The sequence below is a fragment of the Podarcis bocagei genome (assembly GCF_964188305.1).
Source record: "Podarcis bocagei genome assembly, chromosome: 7".
NCBI classification, from domain to species: Eukaryota; Metazoa; Chordata; class Lepidosauria; order Squamata; family Lacertidae; genus Podarcis; species Podarcis bocagei.
Window position 1 is genome coordinate 20,954,981 of NC_138132.1, and position 17,617 is coordinate 20,972,597.

The 17,617-nt window shown below is 46.0% G+C and overlaps 1 protein-coding gene across 2 annotated transcripts; it reads left to right on the forward strand.

Annotated features, from left to right (window-relative positions):
• The first annotated feature begins 228 nt into the window (after positions 1-228).
• On the forward strand, positions 229-13,290 carry LOC308591320 (kallikrein-14-like). Of its 2 annotated transcripts, none has more exons than XM_081202054.1 (6): positions 229-394; positions 4,287-4,373; positions 10,308-10,488; positions 10,689-10,939; positions 11,132-11,268; positions 12,904-13,290. In XM_081202054.1, the coding sequence occupies exons 2-6, from the start codon at positions 4,331-4,333 to the stop codon at positions 13,057-13,059; spliced, it is 768 nt and encodes a 255-aa protein (XP_081058180.1). In that variant the 5' UTR covers positions 229-394; positions 4,287-4,330; the 3' UTR covers positions 13,060-13,290. The 2 variants fall into 2 exon arrangements, with proteins under 2 accessions (XP_081058180.1, XP_081058181.1); XM_081202055.1 differs by lacking the exon at positions 229-394 and adding an exon at positions 1,227-1,315.
• Positions 13,291-17,617: the final 4,327 nt, after the last annotated feature.

Here is a 17,617-nt window from a genome sequence, read left to right on the forward strand (position 1 = left end):
AGGTACAGTGGAGGTGCCACTGTTCTCTTGGGTATGCATTGCATATAGTGCCATAAATATCCTGGGATGAGCCCTGCCTGCAAATGCCCCTTGGCAAGACTGCAAGAGCAATCATATGAAGAGGTGGAGGGTGGACCCATCAGCAGCTTGGCCCATTCAGCTCTTAACGTGGGTTTCCTTGCTGAAGTTCAGAGATCAGAAGATAGACAGCCGCGGCTTTGAGTCACAGCGAGAGCCTTCAAAGCTGTGATGCACCAGGAAGGGAATCCATCAAGGCCGCCCTGCTCCCCTGGCATTTAAATGCTAACTTTTCCACTAGTTATACACCTGCTCTCCTACCAGACATCACTGTTGAAGCTCCTTCCACCCAGGGTTTCTCCGTCAGGAACAGGAGGTAAGCCTACATATAGATTCGCTCTTAGGGTTATGTTTAGAATGTTATCCAGGAGGCAAAGAAACTGTGCTTATTAATCAGCAGGCAATTCTTAGAATCATAGAATCATAGAGTTGGAAGAGACCACAAGGGCCATCGAGTCCAACCCCCTGCCAAGCAGGAAACACCATCAGAGCACTCCTGACATATGGTTGTCAAGCCTCTGCTTAAAGACCTCCAAAGAAGGAGACTTCACCACACTCCTTGGCAGCAAATTCCACTGTCGAATAGCTCTTACTGTCAGGAAGTTCTTCCTAATGTTTAGGTGGAATCGTCTTTCTTGTAGTTTGGATCCATTGCTCCGTGTCCGCTTCTCTGGAGCAGCAGAAAACAACCTTTCTCCCTCCTCTATGTGACATCCTTTTATATATTTGAACATGGCTATCATATCTTGTTTCAGCTATTTCCAGTTATCTGTGTGTGTCGTCGGGAATGCTATTCAAAATATGAAACGGCATATTGCTGGCTGCCGTTGGGGAGCTATTCGATGGAGAACCTAAAATAAATAATTAAAACACCCATCCGTCATCACGGCTGTCAAGGAGCTAAGCTGCAAAGGCATCCATCACGCCATCCATGCCTATGTTTTCCTTCTCTTGCAGCCTTGGCAGTCAAACAATAGGAGAGATTGGGAGTCATTCTTGGCTACTATTTCTCAGGATGTTGGAAGGCAATTTTGAAAAGGGAAATCCCTGTGTTTCCTTGCTCCTTTTTTAAAAAAATATATCCTGGTAGTTATTTATTATTTATTTATTTATTTATTTATTTATTTATTTATTTATTTATTTTATATACTGCTTAACGCCACAGCTAGCTTCTAAGTGGATTATACAGTTGGATGATAGAAATGCAACATGGAGCTACAGGGCGTTGATCTTACAGGTGGGTTGATCTTAACGAAGGGTAGTTGGATTCAAACAGTTGAAGCGACATTGTGTGTGAGTCTGGTGAATGTTTCCAATTTGAAGTTCAGAGTTCAGAGTTGAATTGAACCTGATACTTGAGAATACCGCCCATACACCATTGTTTTCAGAGTTCCTTACTGAAGGATGACTCAGATATCTACAGCATCCCAATGAGATTTCAGAATGCATGTATTTCTTAAGAGTATCAGAATACTGGGAATTTTGGTGAAATCTGGTTGTCTTGTTCACTGCTACTCTTGTTGTTGTTGGGACTCAAGTCTTGGCACAAAAATATGTGTAGTCTCTCCCCGTGTGTGTGTTCATTCTACTCCAAAATAAGAACATGGATTTAGACTGTTATGCTATCCCTTAGAATAGGCCCTAATGAACTGAATGGAACCGACTTCTGAGTAGGCATCTGCTGGATTGTTCTGTTGGAATGTGTAACCCAAAATGTGAAATTCTGGAATCCAAATATATGCATTTATGCCCATCTTGCCTGTGAATTTTCAAACACATGATTTGGAGACTTGCATCACAAAATTCAGATGAGTCTGAACTTTCATAGATGGCTGCAGTGACATCCACACCTTATATTTGAAACACATTCATACCACTTTAACCATCATGGCTTCCCCCAAAGAATCATTGGAACTATAGTTTACCCCTCACAGAGCTACAGTTCCAAGAACCCTTAACAAACTACAATTCCATTGGATTCTTTGGGGAGGAAGCCATGAATGTTAAAGTGGTGTGACAAGGTTTTAAATATGTCATGTGTATGGCTGATCTGTGATCGTAATCATTGATTGAAACTTTTGGCTGGCCTGATGAATGCCAAGCTGTGTGGCTACCACAAATGGCAGCCTATCTATCTATCTATCTATCTATCTATCTATCTATCTATCTATCTATCTATCTATTAGTAAAAGCAACCTTGGCCACTACTGCAGAAGGCAAAGGGTAAAAGACACAGTCACTTTGAAAGATTTTCTCTCTCCCCACCCCTTTCTCTCCCGCCAAGTGGCTTTTAAAATAATACCATATTCCCACAGTAGTGTTTACTACAGGCTTTCCCTTCAGTTCACTAGAATTACATTTCTGGTCACCATTGCCAGTTGTATTGATGGACACCTGGATAAGAAGTTGTCTAATTCTTGGAATTATGCTTCAGAATTATACTGTGGGCCTTTGTTAGAATTTAGCTTGCTTTCAGTAGAGGTGAATTTCTGTTAGATACAGAGAGCACCTATAAATACGCAGGAGTTATATAAGCAGGGGTGTATGAAGGGTTAGGGGAGAGGTAGTTCCTCTGGTGGGGGACATGTCGTGCTCCTTCTGCGGTAGCCTGTCCACCTTAGGTCCCCACTCTGTGCTTAGCTTTCACCTGTGGCTTCTAGAAGCTGTCCGGATGCAACAGCGGCCACACTCTGGGAATGGCTTCAACTGGCCGACTAAACCACGTGAGGGTAGTCGAACCCTTGGTGAGTTAGGGATTTCCCTAACTTTTTCAGATCTGAGACCCACCTTTAGTCCAAACATGCATTGGGAGATCCCCATCTCCATAATTCCCCCTTGTGTCTGTATGGTGGTAGTACTGCTGTTGTGTCTCAGATTGCCTTAGATTAAGCTGCAACCCAGCAGTAGGTCCCAACCTACCAGATGAACACCAATGAGAGGGTCACAGGGTCCCCAGGCTTGCCCCAATCCAGGGCTTTTAACACAGAGATGGACAACAACATCTGGTCCTCCAGATGTTCCTGGACTCCAGCTGCAAGATCGCACTCAATATATAATTAAACATCAATAAAATAACAATAAGATCAAAGAGCTTCTAAATACACTAATCAGGTAAGATTAAAGGACAGGAGGGAATTCACCTCAACAGCATAATGTAAATAAACAGAGCTTTTAGCAGTCACCTGCATTTTGACCATGCAGCCTCTTCACCATGTGACTGCTTCAAGGTAAATCTAGAGTGCTCTGTCTCTCATAAAATTACTCCCCCAATTACCAGGGATGTTGAATGAAAAATACTCTCTGATTACAACCTGATTGCAATGATACTCCGCTGGAATTTGCATCTGCCTGCAGACAGAATGTATCTGCTGTCTATCCTACTGCCATCTCATCAGGGATGATGAGAGGTGTAGTCCAACGACACCTGGAGGGTCCCAAGTTGCCCAACCTTTCTCTCATCACTTCACACTGCCCCTCTTTTTTCTCACTTGGATTCCTGGGGTTGCATCTAGTGTTGACCATCATCAGAGTACACCCATTGAAATTAATTGACATGGTTAACTTGGGTCCACTAATTTCAATGTCTCTGCCCTGGTGTTGCATCCAACTAAGTTCCACCTAGAGTAGACCCAATGACATTAATTGACCTAAGTTAGTCATGTCCATTAATTCCAATAGGTCTGGTCTGAGTGGAACTAGCATTGGTTCGTAATAATGCACCCCCCTAAGGGACAACACATCCGATTTTCAAAATGCTTTAAAAGATTTGTCTTGCGTTTGCTATTTATTTCATAACTTTTCATTCTGCTCTTCAGTTCCCAAAGCAGCTAACAACCAGTTAAACCAACATAGTAATTCTTCTATTCTGTTATTATCATTGCTTTCCTCCTTCATTTATTTTATTAGTGTTGTTGTTAGGCTGATAGGAAAGAAATCGCATCCTCTTTTCCATTCAGCCCTGACCCCGTGGGGGGGTCACACGTGTCCTCAACCAAACAGGAAGCATTTACCTTGACGTTTGCTTCAGCATAAGCGCTAACAATAATGTATCATGAATAATAACTACTGGTGAGTTGTTTACATAAACAATTACTGATGATAATGTTGTTCATTATCGTCATTTGGGTGTGTGCTGTGGTACCGGTATCAGTGACTCAATCTGACATCCATCCATCACAATTGTTCACCGTAAATGTTTTACCCTGCAGCAAGTTCCTTGGGAAGACTGGTCTCTTGATCTGCCAGTGCAACGATGAAGCTGTTGGCGTTTGGGCTGCTCCTGATGAGCTCTGGAGGTAAGGAAATAAGCAAAGTGGCATGGGGGCAGCAACCATGCTCACTGTTTTCTTCTTTTTCCTCCCCCCCCCCCTTGTTGTGCCTATAGTGTTGGGAGCAATGAGAATAATAGTGGTCTTCTGCTCAGATCCTTCTTTCAGGCTTCCCATAGGCCTCTGGTTCGCCACTGTGAGAACAGGACGCTAGAATAGAAGGTCTCTTTGTTATGTTCCTAAGTTGTTGTTATTTGTTGATTTTGGAAATGTGTATCCCTCCAGTATCAGGGAGCCGACAGGCAGAGCAGGTCATTCGCAAGAGAGAGAGAGAGAGAGAGAGAGAGAGAGAGAGAGAGAGAGAGAGAGGAGAGGAGATAAGAGAAGAGAAGAGAAGATAAACTTTATTCGCATTAGCCAACGGCCATGGAGAGAGAGAGAGAGAGAGAGAGAGAGAGAGAGAGAGAGAGAGAGAGAGAGAGATGCTTGGCTAACTTGCAAAACAAAGAACAAACAGAGACTTCTAAAAGGTAAGGCTGCCTAATGAAGCAGTTGTTTGAAACTGGTGTGTAGCCCCTCCTTCACTCTCTAGCCCTCTGCATCAGGCTGCTCCCTCTGGGATCTTTTGCTCCAGCAAGCTCAAGGGGACTCCCTCTTTGTCTGCCTGACTCACTTCTCGGCAACAAGCAACAAACACTTCGTTCTAGGAATGGCGGGGCAGCAAGCTGTCAGCAGAGAAGCTGTCAGAGTGGCTCTGAGGGAGAACGGCTGGGTCTACCTCCCCTCTGTCATCGCTGCCAGCGCCTGCATCCAAACCGGAAGCCTCCTCACTGTGTCCTGTGCTGGGGCAGTTTCTGCCAGTTTCTGTCTCTTCGCTTCCCCTCAAGTGCCCTGCTTCTAGCACTTCCCAGCTCATCCCCTCCTCTGAGGTGTGGCCAGTGTCCCACCACCAGTCAGCAGGCTCCTCTTCCTCTGTGCCTTCCCTGGGGGGGGGCTCTTGGTTGGGTGGTTTCCACCACTCTTCCTCAGCCAGCCCCTGACATTCATGGCTTTTTGAGTGGTCGCAGAGTACACCCCCCTAATTCCCTGTCCCATATTCAGTTTCTCAGAAGGGGAGCCATGAAATTTCTTAAGGGTTTGAGGGGCTTACCTGTGGTAATTTGAGCCTTATCTATTTTCCTCCACCACTGGGTGCTGACATTTACTTACTTACTTACTTACTTACTTACTTACTTACTTACTTACTTACTTACCCTCAGTGAAGACTGCCCTTTCCTCACCCAGGATGATGTTACTACATCCAGGGCATCTTGGGGGAAAATAAGATGGCAGCCAGGAATGACCTTAAGGGCCTCTCTTAACCCAGTGCTGAAGTAAGATTCCATTGCCAGTCCTGTCAGTTGAAGGAGGTAAGATGAGGAGGAAGGGTGCCATCTTATCTTTTGCCTCAGGCAGCATAATGTATTGGGAGGCGCTGAGTGGTTTTCCTTCTGGTTGGAGCCACCTGCAGAGGCTCCCACACACACACACCTTCAAACGATGTTATATATCAACTCGGTTCTGACTGAACCAGACGAGGTCTTTGATGTTCTAGGCCTGTGCTGGAGGCGGTGATGGGCTGCATGTGGACCAATAAGCTGAAGGTGAATCCCAAAAAGATGGAGGTGATATGTGTCTCAAGTTTTCACATACAGAAGGTGACCTGCCCTGAATGGGGTGGCACTTCCCTGGAAAGAGCAGGTTCACAGTTTGCGGGTACCCCTGGCTTCAAAACTGTTGTCTGTAGGCTCAGGTGGCCTTAGTGGGAGCAGTACCTTCCCCCCAGCTCTAGTTGATTTGCTGGCTACATTCTTTGATGAGCAAGAGATGACATGTTCGCTGTCCTCCATGCTCTGGTAACTTCCATACTGGCGTATAGCAATACACTGTTACTTGGAGCTGTCCTTGAAGATGACTTGGAAACTTCAATTGGTCCAAAATGCAGCAGCCAGATTACTGACTGCGGTTCTGTTTAGATCTCAAATAACTGTCCCATTTTGCCACCTGAGGTGAGATGGGAAGAACTGCCTCCTGCCCTGCCCCCCTGCCACGCTCCAACCCCTCACCTCCACTGATATCAGAACACCCCACCTCACCAAACTCTGCAAGGGGAGGGATGTTCCGCAAGGTGTTCTCACTCGCCTTCTCCAGCCCAGAGGCAGGAAGATCACTGGCAACGCAGCACTCCAGAATGCCTGTTCTGAGCAAACCAGCCCCCCCCCCCCCAATGAGGATGCACAATTGAAAGTTTAGTTCAGGGGTCGGTAAGGTTTATTTTGCCTGGGCTGGTTCACTCCAGTGGAGATCCCTCTGTGGGCCAGATCGCACCTGCGATTTCCAGCATCTGCATCTGTGCAGATGCAATTTTTGGCACCATGGAAGTGAGTCCCCACGCCGCTCTGCGCCGGTTTAGCACAACGCACAGGGACTCACCGAGCGAGCGGCTCGGTTTGGGGGTGGCTCGTGGACCGGTTAAACGACCCCCGTGGGCTGCTTGTGGCCTGTGGGCCTTAGGTTGCCAACCCCTGGTTTAGTTCTTTATTGGCAAGGCACTTGGTTACATCAGCTTCTAAGGCGAAATAATCGTGTGCACTGCTTCTGCTAAATAGCTAGCTGGGCGTCTTTGTCTTCAGACCTGTGCTCCAACCCAAACAGTTGAAGCGGCAGTGCGACCACATCTCCACCAGCACATTAAATGCCTTCTTCTGACATGGCGCATGCAAGCAGCCAGCCGCTTCTCCTGCATGGCAGCTTCAGCAGATTCTAATGGCTAGGCACTCCCACCTCTGTGCCTTCTTGCAACTCTATCGCCTGCCTCACCTCTCTTCCCATCTCTGGCTACCTGGCCTCTTCCTTTCCCCCCTGCTTCACAGGTGGCACAGAACCCCACAAATCACTGGCCCCTTCCCCTAGATTACCTCATGTCTGCCCCCCTCCTCTGCCCCCCCTTCGGGCTCCTGCCTGTCCTTCACAATGCCCTTTCTCTTGCCAAACTTTCTGAGAGAAGGGGCGTTCTGCAAAGTGTTTCCGCTCACCTTCTCCACCCCAGGGCTGGGAGGTTGAGTGGCAACAGGGTGTGCTGGAATGTCTCTCCTCTCACAAGAGGGTTGGCGTTCTGCTAGTGGTGGAAGCAATGGGGTGGGCAGGACAGCACCTTTCATGCTTCCACAATGTGAGGCTGGTGCTTCCCCCTGCCTCATCTTTAGGCCAGCTCTGACCTCTGTTTTAAAACAGCTTCACTGGTTTCTGAGCCCACTGCAGAGTGCTCATTTTATGTTTAAAGCCTTAAATGATTCAGGCCCCTCAAATATCTGGAAGACCGCTTTCTTCCATACAGACCCTCTCAGGTGCTTAGATCGCCAAGGGCGGGGACCTCTTGGTAGTTCCTTTGCCCCCCAAGACACACAAGGTGGTGGCAGCCCAGCAGAGGGCATTCTCTGTGACAGTTGTGTAACTCTTTCTTTAAAGCTTCTAGCAAATTCTGAAGATGAATCTCTCCATCCTGGCATTTGACACTCCACGTGAATATTTTTAGGGAACGCCCCCCCCCCATTTCTGCTATTGTAAGTTGTTTCAAACTGTTTTTAATATTGTGTTTTAATGTTGTAACCTACCCTGGGGCCTTAGGGTGAAAGGTGGGTTAATAATAATAATAATAATAATAATAATAATAATAATAATAATAATAGTAAGAAGTGGTAGTAGTATTGGGGAAATAAAATGGCAGATAGCAGAAACCTTAAGAGCCTCTTTCTACCTCAGTGATGAAGTAATATTCATGAAAGTGGGGGGTCATCTGTCCTTGCCTCAGGTAAAAAAACTATGTATTCTGTAGCTGGGAGGGGTTTCCTCTCTGGGTGAAACTTCCCACATTCCAACCAGTGTGATTTTTATTTTTTTAAAAAGTTTTAACCATTTATGTGGATTTTAAATGGAAAGACTTACAGGTAATCAAAGAGTGCTGGGCAAACTGGGTTCTGAGGCAGCAATGTGCTGGCACGCTCTCTCAATTTCTCACCTGGAAGTAATAAGGACCTACCAGACAGGTTGATGGAACGATAAACAAGGTTGTTAACAGGCTGCCTATCAGACAGCAATTATAAATATACCTAACGTCAAACAGCAGTAGACATCTTGTCCCAACATCCCTACTTAACCAATGGGCAGTCCTGATCCTGGAACGCTTCCATATTACATACCTGCTTTACTGGCCGTTTGTTCTGTAGGGCTGCAGCTCAGTGGCAGAGCTTCTGTTTTGCATGGGGAAGGTCCTGGGTTCAACCCCCAGCACCTCCAGATGGGAGAGGCTCTTTCCTGAAACCCTGGAGAGCCACTGCCTGCCAGTGTAGATAATACTGAGATAGATGGATCAATGGTCTGTCTTGCTATAAGGCAATTTCCTGTGTTCCTGTGCTGTGTTCTGTCCCCACTGTTGGAGCCAATATGCCTCTGAATGTCAGTTGCTGGGAATCACAAACGGGGAGAAGGCTGTTCTTCTGATTGTCTGCTTCCCATAGGCATCTGGTTGGCCAATGTGACAACAGGATGTTAGGCTAGACAGGCCACTGGCTTGATCCAGCAGGCTCTTCTTACGTTTTTCAGGCAAACCTAAATTTGCTGGTAAACCATGTGCTGTTGGTTTGACTGCAATAATGTCCCACAACAGTTGTTTGCTCCTGTTGTAAGAATTATATGCTCCATGTGTATTATTTCCTCCATATTTGGATCTCACGGCACTGTATAGGAAGAAGCTATGATACTGTACTGCAGGGGTAGCCAACAGATGCCCTCCAGGTATTATTGGACTCTCATAAGTCACAGCTGGCAAGGCTGATGTCTATGGATGATGGGCGCTGCAGTCCAACCTCATGTGGAGGGCACCATATTGGCTGCCCCTGTTATAAGATAGAGAACTGTTGTAGCTTAGTTGTTTAGTTGTGTCCGACTCTTTGTGACCCCATGGACCAGAGCACACCAGGCACTCCTGTCTTCCACTGCCTCCCGCAGTTTGGTCAAACTCATGTTAGTAGCTACCAGGTTGCAATTGGAGAGCCTGCCTTTATCTTTATAAGTACTACTGAAGCAGGGAAAGTTGCCAAGTCCCATCACTCAGCCTCCTCTCCCATCTGTTATAGGTCTGAATTTGCACACATTCACATATGGGGCACCTGAAATTTCTGAAGAGAGATAATGGAGGGGTCGTAACTCAGTGGTAGTAGAGCACGCAGAGCACACACTTGCACATAGAACGTCCTGGCTTTGATCCCTGGCATCTCTTACTAAAAGGCAGATGTCATGCGATGTGATAGAACTCTGCCTGAGACCCGAGAGATCCACTGCCCGTCCGAGTAGGCAATGCTGTGCTTAGATGGACAAATAGTCTGCCCTGGTACATGGCATTTTTTCTATGTGCCTAGCCTTCAGAAGACTCTGAAGAGCATTGGTGCCACTGGCGAACCATGTTGACGAGTGAATTGTGAAGCACAGGTTGGGAAAACAACTTTTTGTGTGGGTCCTGAATGGTCATTGAATGAGGAAGGACCACAGGTCAGTGATGGAGCATCTTCTTTGTATGTAAAAAGTTCCAAGTTCAAACCCCAGCATCTCCAGGTAGGGCTGGGAATGTTCCCCACCTGAAATCCTAGAGAGATGCTGCCGATCTGTGTAGACAATACTGAGCTAGATGGACCAATGGTCTTACTTGCTTTGAGGCAGCTTCTTCTGTTCCTTCTTTTAGCAGAAATCCTGTGATCCACCAATCTGTGTTAAGGCAAGATTACATACTCAGGATCTCTCATTATTTCACAATTTTTAAAATCTTGCCCACATTAAGCTTACATGAAATCGAGTTCCTGAAACAAACCATTGGTATAAAAAACATGACGGAAATAACCACAAAGTTTTTGTTTTGTTTTGTTGCAGCTTTTGCCCAGCCAGGCACAGCTGATCGAATAATTGGAGGGTACGTTTGTCCACAACAGTCCAGACCTTACCAGGCGGCCATTGTAACTGGACGCAGAGGCAACTGGAACATTTATTGTGGAGGAAGCTTAGTGCATCCATGTTGGGTGCTCTCAGCAGCCCATTGCAGACCCAGACCCGGGTAAGTGAAGGCTGTAGCAAGATGCAGCGACACGGAGGGGGAAAGAATGCTTCCTCTGGGACAAGCAACAGCCTTACTTTAACAGCCTGGCAATCTGACAAAGAGGCATAAACTGGATTGATCTGTGATCAGCATTCACACAGCTCATCCACAATCTATTCTTTTGTTCAGTTTTGCATTTGCCTTGTGCCCCCATACAGAATGAAGGTGTGCTTAGGAAAGCACAACTTGAAGAGGGTTGAACAGGGAGAACAGTGCCTGGATATCGCTGAAGTTAAAGTGTACCCAGGGTACGACCGGAGACAAAATGACAAGGATTTCATGCTTCTCCGACTTCGCCCCTGTGCCAGACTTTCCGAAACTGTAAGGACTATCAACCTACCTACAAGCAGCCCTACTGACGGGAGTGTATGCAGTGTCTCGGGCTGGGGTACCATCAGATCTCCTCAAGGTAAGCTTGCAAACTTTAGAAGGTGGGAGGTAATACTAACATATCTAAAGAACTTCTTGTTGTTGGTATTAAAGTTTTCAGCAATGTGTTCTTCAAAGTCTTTTTTTAGCATCCCTTTCTGTCTGCTTGGACTTTTTTTTTCCTGTTTCACCACTACCACTGACCTTTTGGTGCTCTACATATCTCTTCCAGCTCAGCTTCCAGCTCAGCTGCAGTGTGCAGATGTCAACGTTGTCCCAGCATCACAGTGTAATATGGCGTATCGTGGTGCTATTACACCGTTCATGATGTGTGCTGGAGTACAGGAAGGAGGCACAGACTCTTGCCAGGTGAGAGGAGGGCTGATGTGAAGATGGACTACACCTTTTGAGAGGTTGAAAAAGGGTTAGGGTCATAAGCATGGACAGATCAATCTGTTTTTGGTCCCTGTCAGATTCACACATTTTCATTTACTAGCCTGTTCCCTCCCATTTCTGCATCACTCTGCATTTATTTATTTTTAATGTATGGAATTTATTATTATTACAGTCGTACCTTGGAAGTCGAATGGAATCCATTCCGGAAGTCCATTTGACTTCCAAAATATTCAAAAACCAAAGCGCGGCTTCTGATTCGCTGCAGGAATCAGAAGCCATGAAAGCCCTGCTGGACGTTCAGCTTCCAAAAATATTTCACAAACCGGAACAGTTACTTCCAGGTTTGCAACGTTCAACTCACAAGGCGTTCAAAAACCAAGGTACGATTGTGTTGTTGTTGTTATCGTTATCGTTATCATTTATTGAATTTATATACCACCCTATACCCAGAGGTCTCAGGGCAGCTCATAGAACAAAATCATAATATAAAACCACAAAATATATCATCAAATAAAAACAACAACCCAATAACCCCCCCCCCCAATTAGATAGCAAATCTGTGTTTAGGTCTCTAAGGCAGTGATCAGCAGCTGATGGGCACCAGAGGTGCACCCACTCCACCAAATCCCTCTTCAATCCCACCTTGCCACGCAACTTACTTGTAGGTTTTCCAAAAGAAAAGGGTCAATGGGGAAAGCTTTTTAGAAAGAAAAGGCCTTGGCGGGTGGGTGTTACCTACAGGACAGTATGTTGCTGACCTCTTCTCTAGGGTCAACCTCTTCTCTAGGGTCAAAACAAACTAAAGGGCCAGTATAGGCAGCTTATTTCTTTTGGAAGATTTTGTGCACATTTTATCCTAAAATATGCATTTTTAGTGCACATTTTGGTACAGTGATACCTCAGGTTACAGACACCTCGGGTTACAGACACCTCGGGTTACAGACACTTCGGGTTACAAACTCCGCTAACCCGGAAGTAGTACCTCGGGTTAAGAACTTTGCCAGGTAAGCAGCCCCACCAACCACTCTGACTAAACTGAATGTTGAAACCTCAAGCACACAAAACTACACTCTGCCACTGAGCAATGGCTCTCCCCTGGTGAACATAACAGACCCAAGTATGCTTGCTATGTTATGCGAAACAAAGCAGGCCATTTAACTGAGTTTAAGTAGCATCATAGGGAGGCGGGTGGCGCTGTGGGTTAAACCACAGAGCCTAGGACTTGCCGATCAGAAGGTCGGTGGTTCAAATCTCCACGACGGGGTGAGCTCCCGTTGCTCGGTCCCAGCTCCTGCCAACCTAGCAGTTCGAAAGCACACCAAAGTGCAAGTAGATAAATAGGTACCGCTCTGGCGGGAAGGTAAACAGCGTTTCCTTGTGCTGCTCTGGTTCGCCAGAAGCGGCTTAGTCATGCTGGCCACATGACCTGGAAGCTGTACGCCGGTTCCCTCGGCCAATAAAGCGAGATGAGCGCTGCAACCCCAGAGTCGGCCATGACTGGACCTAATGATCAGGGGTCCCTTTACCTTACCTAAGTAGCACCATGTAGAGGAAGACACAGAATGGAAACGTGCACCTGCTGAAAACTTCTTCCATTTCTCCATGCAGGGTGACTCTGGGGGCCCACTCACCTGCGGGGGGCAACTCGAAGGTGTGGTTTCCTGGGGAACACAAGTGTGCGCACAGAGAGGGAACCCGGGTGTGTATGCAAAAGTGTGCTGTGTCGTGCCATGGATCCGGGAGACGATCAATCAGAATTCGTGATGAACCTCAACGGAAGAAAAAGCTTCAGCCAAAAGACCCTGAAATCAGGGGAGGGAAAAGTTTCAGGAAAAAGGCCCTGGCGATCAATATTCCCCCTTGCACATCAGTTTTTTCCTTCCTTTGCTGGTGAAGGATGTTCCACCTTTGGCAAAGTTTCACCAAGCTCCACCCAAGGCTGGCTCTAAGCTATTTTTTTCTGCTGAAAATGAACATTAGTTTGGCTGTACCACCCATTCCTCATTGTGTTGTATTAGGGGGACAGTATTTGTATGTGTTATAAGTTAATGGAGTGAATGAGAAAGGTTGTAAGCAGGGAAATTAAGGCAGGGTTTAGGACACAGTGTCCCTGTTTGAAGTAGTCCATGTGATTGTGGAATGACCTTGTTTTAAGAGGGAGGAGATTTCCAAGAAAATGCAGCATACTAATACACTTTATTATGTTGATTTAAAGAAAAAACCCACCCTGGCTTTGCATTCATACTTTCCCTTTAATTCACAAATCCTTATGTGCATACAGCTGGATGCATGGCTGCAGCCCCAAGGAACAGTCCCATTCTCATTTCATAAGCTCTGAGAGAACATTAGCATCTTCCATTCAATAAGCTCCGCTGTTCATCAATATTATCCTGCCAACTATTGCCACACTTGGTGTTCACTCTAGCAGTGCCACTCTATGTTTACTCAACTGTTATGGAACATCTATATATTTAAATATGTGTTTCGGAACATATTTTCTGACAAAATGTGCTTTTTATTAATGTTTTTGGGTTTTTTTGAGCCGAAAGCTGCATTGCAACATTGGGAATAGTGCAACAACAAGGAGAATTGCATTCACATCCATACATTAGTCCAAAACAATGCAAACCTGGTCATCACTCCCACTAGTGTGGATGGAACACAACAGGTTGTCCTCTTAGCAAAATGCACTGTCCCTAAATCAGCTGGAGTTCTCCACAGAGCTTACAGTGCAACAGCAACGACTTGGCAGTGCAGAAAATGTTTCAGGTTCAAAGCAAAGGCTCCTTCTGAATTCTCTGTTGGCACGACATTCCACAGGACAGTGCCAATGACACGAAAGTTTCTTGCTGCTGTCAGATAAGCCTCTCAAACTTGAGGAACCATCAGTGATGCCCCTGCTGGTGATCTCAGTAATCATGCTGGCATATAAAGCAGTACCCTGGACCTAAGTTGTTCAGGGCCTTGTAAATTAATACCCTACCTTCCCATGCCATACCCCTCGCCAGCCTTGCTTCACATTCTTGAGTGTGTTTGCTTGGTTGGATTGTGTCCAAATTACTTTTGCTTGCTTGGATGGCGGACAGAGAAGGGTGTGTGAGCAGGCGTAGAAACTAGCCTCCTGCGCAAAGGTAAAATTTATGTTCATTGCTCCACCCGCTCTTGCCTCTGGTCCCACCCACTATTGGCATGCAGCCTCCAAAAGTGTCCCCCTCCCTGTTTTAGATGGGCCAGATTTAGGTTTGATGAGGCCCTAAGCTACTGAAGGTAATGGGGCCTTTTATACATAGGTGTCAACATTTCCCCTTTTTTAATTGAAATTCACTTATTCCGAATAGGATCCCTCACAAGAAAAGGGAAAAGTTGACAGCTATGCCTTTATAGGTCCAGCTGTCCTTTGTCAACAACAAATTGTCACTGTTTTTTGTGTTGAATGTATGCTACATGGTAATTTATGGACCTAGATACAACCAGTCCATGCAGAATGTAGGCACCCTATATATAGAAATGAGCAAACCAGTGATATTTTAGGGAGCAGGCTATCAGGCGGGGCCCATTACTTACATCATAGGAGCCTACACAACACAAAACACTGTTGCTGAATGTAGGTTTTATTTTATTTGTTTTTTATCTTATATTTTGGAAATGGACATCCAGTTTTTCCCCCTTTAATTTTTTGGGGGGCTCACAAGAGAGTGGGGCCCTAAGCTATAGCTTGTTTAGCTTATACATAAATCTGGCACTGTGTCAGTCTGCACAGAAGCAGAACTAGTTTTAAAAAGTGTCAGGAACCTATTAAAAGTCTGATCCACAAGGTAAGGATGTTCTGACTGCAACTGGAGACTGCAATAAGGTCCCTGACAGCTGGAAATGTTCAAGTTAAAAATGTAAGAAGCTCTTTCCCTGTTGGGAACTATGAAGAGCATGGTGCATTGGGTAAGACGCCAAGGTGCAAATGAGGAATTCCACAGTTTCGCTCTCACCTCCGCCATGAACCAATCTTGGGCCTCAGCCTCAGCCCCTCCATCTGCAATATGGGAACTCGATGTGGACTTACCTTTGCAGGACTGTTGTAAGGATTAAAATTAGATCATGTATGTGATGTCTCTTCAGAATCTGGAAGTGCTAGGAACATGCAGGAGATAGCTAGACCTTAGTTGCAGTGCAGACTGAGAGGCCTTGCCCATGTGGATCACTTGATATGCTTTTGAAATATTCTCCCCATCACTGATTGTTTGTTCCTGACAGAGGCTCCTAGGCCTTTAACAAGGGCATCATATTGTTATGCTCATCCCACTTCTCTAACTGATGAGAAGCTCCTGGAGTGCAACCCTGGCCCATGCTCAAACCCCTTTGGATGGACACCCCTGGAGGCTTGTCATAATGTTTTCACTTATTTACAAATATATGGGTTGACTATCATTGGAAGCTCCAGGAGACAGCCAAAGTCCATAAAGGGACATTCACTGGCACCCTATGATGCTTGCAGAGCTCAAGCTCAGCTCTCTGTGTCTTTCTCTATCTCAAAGGGAAGTCTGTCCTTTTCATGAAGACATCTAGACCACATCAACCTTAGCTTGGGTTGGGGAAGAGGTACAAACCTTCCAGGTATTTCCTAGTCTTTCAGAAGTACAGCTGTTGAGCACCATCAGCCAATCTGCCTAACGAAAGGCAAACTTCCTAACTTTGTTAGGACTGTTGTTTTCCAACTCCATTAACATTCCCTTTCCAATTCTACACACACGGATTCTTAAAATATGTTATATCAGGGGGTGGAGCACCTGTTGTCAGACTCCCATCATCCCTAGGGATAGGCAAATGGGTCAATTTCAGTTTCTCATCTTTCCCAAATCTTAAGTTCAGTTCTCCACATTTTCACAACAGTTTGCAATTAAAAACAAAAACAAGCCCTCATGAAAGCCCTCATGTACCAAAGAAGCACTTTAGTACAAATTCCCCTTAATATACACGTTGTTGCGTACAATTTTTTCTAACATGCACATTTCTGCAAAGCAATTTCCCCACACTGAATGCATTTTTGTATGCTACTTCCACTAATATGTGCATTTATATGCACACTTGGCATTGCAAAATTCAGAAAAGTGTGAATTGCGAAGGAGGGCTGTGCTTTGTTTGTGTGTTGTTTCATAGAATTCAAATTCAGTCAGTTTGCCTCTAAATACAAACTGAATGGAAGTCCTCACCCATCTCTAATCAACCCTAGTGATTGGGCACACTCGTAACAGTTGGAGTCCAACACCTGGAGGGCCAAAGGTTCCACATCCCTACCTTATACAGGTCTGGAGAATTTGGCTACCTTGTCATGGGGATGGACCAAATGTGAGTCCCGAGGTCTTTAGTCAGCCCTTGGGACTCTCCCTAGGCCATGCCTCCTCCCTAGCCACACTCCTGCTGCGTCCCTTCTTTGCCAGACTGAAGAGTGTCCTTGAACTGTGAAGGCGCCTCACTCCACTTTTGCCTCTGGTCTTATCCACCACTGGCTTGTGCCCCCATTCCCAAAAGTTCCTTATAAGGGAACGTGGCCCTTAGGCATAAAAAGCCTCCCCCTTATAGTTTCAGCAGAAACAGGGCATAAAACAGCAGACAACTGCTGTGATCATGCCCTGCTTGCAGATTTAGGGCTGTGTGAGTGGTATGCACATACAGTGGTACCTCGGGTTACATACGCTTCAGGTTACATACACTTCAGGTTACAGACTCCGCTAACCCAGAAACAGTAGCTCAGGTTAAGAACTTTACTTCAGGATGAGAACAAAAATCGTGCTGCAGAGGTGCGGCAGCAGCAGGAGGACCCATTAGCTAAAGTGGTGCTTCAGGTTAAGAACAGTTCAGATTAAGAACGGACCTCCGGAACAAATTAAGTACTTAACCCGAGGTACCACTGTACTAGATGTTGAGCCGGGGGGAGCAGCTTCTCAAAGCCCGGGAAGCAAGGTTCCAGGTTTTGGGGAAGAGGCGTGAACCTCTGACAGAGTCCTGGAGTCCACCTCCCTCTTTCCCAAAGCTTGGTTATCACTTACCCAGCTTTGGGAAGGATGTGGAAGGGCTCTAGGATCTTGCCAGAGCCTTACGCCTCCTTCCCAAAGCCCAGCGCCTCACTTAGCCTGATTTGGGAAGGCAGCAAATAGGCCAGAGGGTGTCAAATGTTGGCCTCGCACAGGGTGCCATATTACCCAAGTCCACCACTGTTGCAAGCTTCCAAGGCGTTTGAAGACAAAGAACACTGGACCACACTGCCTTTTTTGCTGTGATCTGGTTAGGCAACTCATAAGTTCAATTCACTCTTAATGACTCCATGTCA